Source organism: Limulus polyphemus, unplaced genomic scaffold (assembly GCF_000517525.1).
Source record: "Limulus polyphemus unplaced genomic scaffold, Limulus_polyphemus-2.1.2 Scaffold2555, whole genome shotgun sequence".
NCBI lineage: Eukaryota > Metazoa > Arthropoda > Merostomata > Xiphosura > Limulidae > Limulus > Limulus polyphemus.
The window spans coordinates 129,148-138,887 of record NW_013668165.1 but is presented as its reverse complement, the minus strand read 5'-3'; the positions used below and the strand labels follow the sequence as shown (position 1 = coordinate 138,887).

General features: G+C 32.9%; 1 protein-coding gene across 1 annotated transcript in view; it reads left to right on the top strand.

The window, feature by feature from the left end:
• The window catches only part of LOC106467288 (stearoyl-CoA desaturase 5-like), a 17,417-nt gene that overhangs the window by 4,867 nt on the left and 2,810 nt on the right, over positions 1-9,740 (top strand). Inside the window, exons 3-5 of the mRNA XM_013927623.2 lie at positions 758-930; positions 4,875-5,005; positions 5,974-6,179. Coding sequence (XP_013783077.1) covers positions 759-930; positions 4,875-5,005; positions 5,974-6,179 — 509 coding nt within the window. The 5' untranslated portion in view covers position 758. The remainder of the gene's footprint in view (positions 1-757; positions 931-4,874; positions 5,006-5,973; positions 6,180-9,740) is intronic.

Genomic DNA, 9,740 nt, shown 5'->3' with positions numbered 1-9,740 from the left:
CTCTTCTTGTTTAATTTTTCGTTCTTCTTGTTTCTTTTCTTTTTCCTCTAACAACTGCCGTAATTTCTCTTCTTGTTTCTTTTCTTGTTTATTTTCTCGTTCTTCTTGTTTTTTTTCTTTTTCCTCTAACAACTGTTGTAATTTCTCTTCTCGTTCTTCTTGTTTCCTTTCTTGTTTTTGTATTGCTGCCATCAAATCTGCTAAGCTGTAGTTTGATTTTCCGCCTCTCGTTTCCATTTTTTTTTCATCCCACTGCTGACACCAATTTGTTACGTCTCCGTTTCTTAATTAACTTTTCGTAACTTCGTTCCGACGAAACTTTAGCGACACAAGTTCTTTACTTTATAAAACTGGTTTATTCTTTCCGAATACAACTTTACGATACACTTATTTTCAACAATCGCGCTAAAACAAACGCTATATCAACGAACGTCAATAATACTTCTGACTGCAGTTCAATTACTCACTATCTTCACACATACATTACAATATTCTCCCGTCGCGTTGTCACCCTCTTTTATATACCAGACTACCCTATATCTAGTAAATACAAGAGCATTCGCCAAGGTACGGGATAGTTCTAGAAACGTGGTGTCACACTAGTCATGTGACTCGCTGACGCAACAATACATATGGAAAAGAAACAAGTTAATTTCCTTTGATGTTACTTTGCAAGCGAGATCTCTACAATTACTTTTAGACTAACCAATTTAAAACTAAGGTTTCAAAAAATATGATATAGTGATTATATTTTTAGGATGACTTCAAATTCGATTTCTTCGACGGTAACAGAAACGGAGAAACGCAGAAGTTCCCCAAAGCTTCAAATTGTGTGGAAAAACGTCTTCATCTTTGCTTTTCTTCACGCAGCTTCTTTGTATGCCATTCAACTGGTATTCACCTCGGCAAAACTAAAGACTATTGTGTTTGGTATGTCTGTTATTTTTGTTCTTCTTGTTGTTTAAGTTGGCTTAGCCACTTTTTAATTACAAAATTTGAATCAATTTGTTGATAATCTCAGACAGAGATTTAGTATACATTAAATATTCAAGCAGTAAGATTCCATTTTAAATTGTGAGACATACGGTAAGAGTAGAAAAAGATTAATGATGACATGTCGAAAGATACTTAAATCTATTCTTGAGATTGTGTATTTTGCGTATTATAGCAGCGAGCTGAGCACAGAGTCGAATTTAAAGACAAATAAAGCCGGGAAAATTGACAAGTTTTTAGTTGGGTGACGTACATCATATTTTCACGTGCCTACTACAATTATTATATGCCCTTGACATTGAGGACTTTTCACTCATGTGACAGATACTGATAACTTGCTTTCTGACGGGTAAAGATAACAATAGACACTATATTTGTTATGGGTGATGCTAACACATGTTGTGTCCTTTCACATAGTAACTTTAGATAAGAAGATAATACAGATCACGTAGAACACGGTTGTAACTAAGTGGTTATTTGTGGGGTACGTCTATAGGGAAGTGCTAATTTGGAAAGCTATCGTGACGTTGAGTGTTTGTTCTCGTGCTTCTACCATGTCAGATCTGTTTCTCCCTGTGATGATCATGAATAAAGCTTCGATTTAATACTTTTTGACATCAGAATTTTCTGTTGTTATACGTGAAAATATATATATAAAAAAGGACATATTATATTCAGTCCCAATCTTGTCGTGCACGATACCAGTTTCACGTTACAAAATCTCACTATATATTGAAGTAGTATAAATCTACGACCACACAGTGCAGATAATATACAGTTATTGCAAACAAATCCCAATGAAAACGCGTAATTTCTTTACGTATCACGTGCTGTATTTTATATTTCATTTAGCGTACGTAGAGCCATATTAATTTTTACTTACAAAATGTGAGCTCAACGTGTTCGATTTGAGTAGCTGATCATTCACGAAATATTGTTTAAGTTTAATAACGAACATATTGTGGTTGTACATAGCCGTACCAGTTAAATGCAGACAGGATTTTGTAAATTATCTCCACAGCTGCTCGCGTAGAGATATTGATCACGTGCGAACTTTTTTTTTTTCCTGTGAGTCTGGACGTCTATCTATTGCGAAGTAATGCACCAATTGTCGTTATTTAGGCACGTGCAGTTATTGTTTAATTTCTGTTGTCAAGGCGTTAAAACAGTAATGTATATGAGGCTTCTTACTGATAGACGAGATAAAATACAGACCTTTAGAATGTAAAATGAAACATCTTGGCTCCTCCCCAAGTAACGAAACCTAAACCATAATCATCTGACTTATGTCAGACATCGACGTTTCAAATGGGTATAACCTGGTCAAGGAAACGAAAGTTTTGAGTTTACATGGCTTTAAAAGGAAACTTATAGCTAGTATAGTGTTTACTGCAATTATTTTTGCACATTGCAGTTCATAATAATAATAAAAAAAAAAGTACTTGTCAATAAAACTTGTATCAGTTTAATGTTTGGTATATGTAAAAAGACGTTATCCTATTGCACACTAAGAAGTTTCGGTTAGGTGTAAAAGACTTTATACTAATTTTTTATTATTATCATAAACGGAATATTACTTGAACATTAGGCCCCTCACGGGGGTAGCGTGGGACACAGTTCGTTTGAGTATCATGTCTTTGTGTATCGAACAATAGATTGCATTCGTGACACATTCATGGGGGTAAAAAGTGAAAAACGAAAACCATAATTGTTGTTTTTTATTTTATCAAACTGAAGTAAAACAAAGGAGCATAGTTTTAATACAAGAAAATAATATATGAACGCTGTGAGACTGCAAATAAAGCTTATACGATTTACAAATAGCATCGAAATCGTAAAATATATCTACAGGCTTTTTTTTTGTTGTTGCTGTTGTAAAGGGTAGAGAGCTAGACAATAGGCTATTTGTGATGTTCCAGTGCAGGAATCAAACCTCGAATTTTAGCATTATATGTCTTCCAACTTGTAGCCGAACCATAGGAAAGGAGGGGGCTTGTAAGATTCATAATAAAGCTACAGAGTGATCATCCATTGTTTAATTTTATTGAAATTTGAAAATATTTCACATCAGTGTATAATATTGATTTAACAGCTGGTCCAAAGTCATCTCTATATCCATCCCCTGTTTTTCTAAACATAAAAAAATTATTGCCAGACCTTTGAACAGATTATTTAATTAATCAACATTATTTTTTACATTTCAAAGGAGCTAAAAAAACTATTTTTTTCTTTATTTATTATCAGACTATAAGAGTTTAAGATTTGACACTTTAATGCTTAATTTCACTTGTTTAATGCACAATTTAGTTTTATCATCACCAGTAGAACACTTTGCAGTGAAGTTTGTCTTGATTAACACTGACTTCTACATTGAATGTAAAATATTATGCTGATGTCGTGTAAAACTCTGAAAGATCTGTGTGCATAATGGAATCTTTTTTGCTTGATGATTTGCATCAGCTCAAAAAAACTCAAACTGAAGTGAAAGCATTACAGTACGGTCTATTGTTTTATAAAAGAAATATAGTATTGGAGAAATTAAAAAATTTTTTGTTCTTTTATGTAACTTACTAAAGCTTTAAAGACATATCCTACCTTAAAATAAAAATTTATATACAAATTTATTTATAAAAAAGTTATTTTCTTTTTCTGATCTGTTTTTAAGCATCATATGTTTAAAACTCATAAATCTATTAAATTCAGTTGTAGAGCACGGCATTCAATCACCTTCAACTTGTGTATTTCTTCACACAAATCATGAAATTATGATGCATTAGATGAATTGTGTGTAAATTGGCCTTCAAAAATCAACTGCAATAAACATGTCAAACTTACTAAATTAAATTTTAATGATTTTGAATTGTTGTTATTGTTAAAACGATATTTTAAGAAAGAATATTTACAAGGTTGCATTTTGTTGTAATTATTGAGGTAATTGTGTACATTGGAATGTTTCTAAATACTGTATGCATTTTAACACATTCACTGCCACTAGTAATATCAATAATTCCTACCTTAGTGACAACTACACTTTTGTGTTTTTACTTAATCCAGGTGTTTAATAATTATATTTTAATGTGTGTTTAATTAGCCCGTTGAAGCTACTTATAATATATGTCCCACCAGCTTCTCGTGCAGTATGTAGTAAATTTTATTCCTAGTGTGACACGTGACCCACTAACCTTATGTTGCTAGTGGTAGGGCAAATAGGATTTTAGGTTGTATCTATAGAAATATTGAATACAAGTCTAAAGAGGTTATGCTTTCATTGTTAATGCATTATCTTTTTTTATATTTAACAATGAGAACAGTAGGACTAGGGGTCACAAATATAAATTTTGGCAGGGTAGTAGTTATCTTCAGCTAACACTGTTTAATTTTTTTAACAGGGTGGGTGGCCTTTGGAATGGGTTGCCTTCAGATTTTGTAATGGTAGTAAATTTAAGTGAATTGAAGAAAAAGCTTAATAAATATATGAATGAAAAGGGCTGGCTTTTATTTCTTTTTAATCATTTCAATTTAGTTTAGAGGATGGAACAGCCGAGATGGACCAACAGGTCCCATGTTGTTCCAAAATATTATGTTATGTTAATTTTGTGAAATATATTCCAAAGAAAAATGTCCAAAAGAAAATTGAGAATACAACATATACAATTTAACTAATTTAGCTAATTGTCTAGCTATGACCCACCAGTAGGGCACATGGCAGTGAGCGTGTTAACAAAAAATTTTTTTATATGTGTGTATGTGTGTAGTAGATTAATTATATGAGACTAAAATATCTGTAATAGCCTAAATGTTTATGAAGTTTCAAATTTGAAAAAATGCATCAAGATCAATAAAAACAGAATATGTCAGAAAACCATTTTTTGTCTCTGTAGCATTCTTGCTGTATGTCGCATCAGGTGTAGGGGTAACTGCTGGAGTTCATCGATTATGGGCACATCGATCTTATAAAGCAAAGTGGCCATTACGTCTGTTATTGGCCTTCTTCAATTCGGTTGCTTTTCAGGTAAGAAGGCAGTCAGTCAGCATAACCCTTATCATCCACGCTAAGGGATTGACTGACTCTCTTATAACTCACCCACAATTAAATTACATGATTTAGTTGGAGGAATATTTTGTTGTATCACACAGACTTGTACCTGGCTCACTACCTCTGAAATTCAGAGCTCTATGACAAGACCATCTCCCACCCTATAAAGAAAATCTTACTAGGAGATTAATATTTTAAGTAGCTAATAGAGTGTGCTTTGATTTTATTTTTTCAATTTTTTTTTGTTTCAGTGTTGTAAAAAAAAAGACAAAAATGTAACCAGCTAACAAAATACACCATGTCTAATACTGGGACAAAGTTAAGTAATTTTTATGGTTGTTGTTTCTAAAATATATATTCACGGTTCTTTGAGAAAAGTGTGTATTACCCTCGTTTCTGTGGTGGTAAATATCTCTTAATATTTTTATTAGTGCATGTATCAATTAATGTGCTATATAGACTACAGAGTAATTCATTCAATTTTTGTGGCCAAGTATTTTGAATCGGTGTTTCTTACTGACAGAACTAATCAACTGATAAGATCTTTGTTTATTTTATACCTGTTAGAAGTTACATTCAAGTAATTTCCATATGAAATAAATCTTTAGTTTTATGTTATAAATATTTTATTGCAGTTTTATAACCTGAATTATGTATAGACTTGAGCTTTGTACGTCTTTAAGCTTTTTACACGCACCCATCCTCTATATTTTTAAAACAACGCAGCTTCACGTTATTAGTTTAGGAGTTTTGATCACAAGTTATCTTGTGTTTAAAATGTTAATGTAACATGGATATATGTATATTTGTTGATTGAAAGATTGTGATTAATTTTTTTGCTTACTGAAATATAAGTGTCTAGAAAACTAGTTGATATTCCTCTTGCATAAAGGTTGAGAGATGGTAAGATGTGAAGTAACTCTAATTAGTACTTCTCTCAACAGAATGACATATATGAATGGTCCAGGGATCACAGGGTTCACCATAAATTTTCAGAAACTGATGCTGACCCCCATAATGCTAAGCGAGGGTTCTTTTTTTCACATATTGGATGGCTAATGGTAAGAAAACATCCTGACGTCATTGAAAAGGGAAAGATAGTGGACTGCAGTGACATCTTGGCAGATCCAATTGTTAGATTTCAGAGAAAGTAGGTATATGAGTTAGTTATTTTTTGAGTATGTTTCTATTTATTTACATCAAATCTTATGTAATATTCTGTATATAGTTTCATTGCCATAGAAGGTAATTTTTGAGTGGTCAGGCCATTGCAACACCTAAAAAATGTGATACATGATGGGGGGGGGGGGGTCTGGAGGCATGCTCCCACCCCAAAAAATTTAATGCTATGAGATTGAATCTTGAGCCATTTTAACTACAACTACTTCATACAAACAATGTAGTTTATTAAATTAAAATAAGTAAGTTGTAGCTATACATGCCATGAAAAAGTGGTCAGGCTATGGCCTGTTATGGCCTTACCCTTTCCTACAGCCTTAGAGGGGTGTCGAGAGCCAGCCTAGACCCTGGGGTCAGTGATATCATCGGGCCCCCCCATTTCATTCTATTTATTAACTTTTGCTCATTTTTCATAAAAGAAACTATGATGACAAATTTCTTCATGAATCCATAAAATAGTAAAATAGTTTTGGAATATCCCATTGTCGGGCCCCTCAACAGACCCCAGGGCAGCTGCCCCCTTTGTCCCCCTCCCATCAGCCCTGTATCTTTCGTGAAAACATGCAGTACTTCTCGATAAAATTTAATTACTTACATTATGCAAATTGCAGTTTCGTGTGATGTTGAGTAAGTTACTTAAACTTAAATAACATAATGTGTGAATTCTATACATCAAGCTTGTGCAGTAATAACAGCCCTCTTACCAACCCTATAATCCATATATTTTTAAGCTCTCCCCATATTTAGGGCAGAAATGTTTCATTTTTCTTATAAATCCCTATAATTGACAGTATTCCCATTTATTTTCACTAAACAGTGTGTTTAATGATAAATTATGTTTTAACTTGTGTTCTTATTCATATGGCAGTGTTTCTGATGACAGTAAGTTTCAAGGTTTTACACTAATAATTAGTTTTTACCTTTCAATACAAAATATGTATATATATTTTTTTTTCAGTGGTTTTAAGCTTAGGTTGTCATAAGATATTTCAATTGAGGCCTTATAAAATGTGAAAATAAGGTATATTTCTAATGAAAGCGTAAATCCATGTTGTTTTAGTGAAAAAAAAGTAAGTAGGGGTTGTGCAAAAAGATTATTCATATATAATTTGATTTCAACCTCAATTTTGAGTCTGAAATGATTTTGAAAGTCACTTGAAGTCCATGACTGTGGATTTGATTTGTTTTGTTACAAAGTACTCAAATATTGGTCAAAAAAGTTGACTAAACTAACAATACTTCATAGATCTGCACAACTTACAAAGGTAAAAGTGTTTAATAATGACACAAAATCTTTTGAATATTCTGTAATACATTCAGAGCTGGTTTAGATGTATATAGAACAAGATGTGAAAAGTTTGCTTAGAATCATTAAGACTTTTCTAAAACAACGACTTGCAAAATAGAATAATTCCAACAAATTGAATTTAAAGCCTCCTACATAGATCTGTGAATAGAAAGTGACTGACTCTAGTACTAGCATTGAGGGTATTATTAAGACTAAACCCAAGTGGATGCTGCCAACATCTGGCCTAAAAACCCTGATTTACATAGACCCGTGAATAGAAAGTGGCTGACTCTAGTACTAGCATTGAGGGTATTATTAAAACTAAACCCAAGTGGATGCTGCCAACATCTGGCCTAAAAATCCTGATTTACATAGACCTGTGAATAGAAAGTGGCTGACTCTAGTACTAGCATTGAGGGTATTATTAAAACTAAACCCAAGTGGATGCTGCCAACATCTGGCCTAAAAACCCTGATTTACATAGACCTGTGAATAGAAATTGGTTGACTCTAGTAATAGCATTGAAGGTATTATTAACACTAAACCCAAGTGGATGCTGCCAACATCTGGCCTGAAATCCTGATTTACCTGGCCATCTGACAGCGACAGCATTCAATAACTTTGGCTTGAAATTAATACCAACCATATTATTAACAGTGAGAATAGTAGGACTAGGGGACACAAATATAAATTTTGGCAGGATAGAAGTCATCTTCAGCTAAGACAGTTTTATTTTTCTATTAGGATGATTGGCCTTTGTAATGGGTTGCCTTCAGATGTTGTGAAGGTAGTACATTTAAGTGAGTTTAAGACAAAGCTTGATAAGAACATGAATGATAAGGACTGGCCTTAAGATTTTTTTTTAAATTTATTTATTAATAGTTTTAGTTTAGAGGATAGAACAGCTGAGATGGACCAGTAGGACCCACGATATCCCAAAATGTTGTTATATGTTATCCACAAAAGTAAGAAAATTTAAGTTTTATAAGATATGGTGATAATTATTAGGAAATCATGAAACAAGTTATGGATTTAAAGAGTTAAGAAATGAGTTGCCACAAAGAACTATTTCTCACAGGAAATTCAAGATTGAGCAACTATATCTAAAAGTGAATGGTACCAATTGACTGTCAAAAATGGCAGTTAATTTTTTTTGGAAGCTACTATGGTTGGTTGAGCTGAAATTTGTTATGCCTATTGGAACTCTGTTACAAAAGCTTTACACTTTTTTTTGTAAATAATGGTCCTGTTTTTCATGCTCTGTGAGATGAGCTCAGAGAGTTTGTGTCGATTATAATGAACGGTTTCTGAAACAAAGTGTTGTTAGTTAAAAAAGATGGAAAGCCTATATATTGTGGAGTACGACAAGACAAAATCAGCTGTCCTCCAGTGAGATGGAAATAAGAGGGCCAATAAGAAGAGCACTGTCACGAAAATTAGCCGAATATATCTGTGTTAAGCACAAAAACAGTTCTTCACAATCATTAAAAAGTACTTGTTCTCATGTGCACCTCTAGAAACTGGAATGCTCAAACACTTAACAATTCTGCATCTGAAGTCAGAAGCAGGTGTGTGAACTATAATGCATTTAACAGAAACATTTAGTGCCAGGGCAGGAGGTGGAATTCATCACAGATGAGTAGAAATTTATTGTACGGAGGACATTCTTGCAGACTGGTTCCTTTACACTGATGAAGATACACAGGAGAAAATGCATGTTCACGATGACTATTATTAGAGGAGAACCTTTGCAAAATCTTCAGCTTTTTCATGTTATCTAAACTTAAGATCCTACAAAGCCTCATTAAATCTGTCATATGGAAATGCAGATGTTGAGAGATCATTGTCAAAACTAAATAAGAATTCAGTTTCCATAAAAGCAGACTGGCCTAGGCCTAGAAACTACCAAATGTATTCTTCTTTAACAGTTTTCTGCCAGTACTCTTCTATTGTGCATGGAAATTGAAATAAGAGTTACCATATTAAAATATGACACTGAAACATTATTAATGTAAAAAAAAAAGTATTTTTTCTTATGTTTTGTTCCAAATAATGTGTTCTTTATCTACCTTGTTTTATAGACACTTTCCTTATGTTTTCAACAATAATATAATGTGTTCTTTATCTGCCTTGTTTTATAGACACTTTCCTTATGTTTTCAACAATAATATAATGTGTTCTTTATCTGCCTTGTTTTATAGACACTTTCCTTATGTTTTCAAAAGAGTATAATGTGTTCTTTAT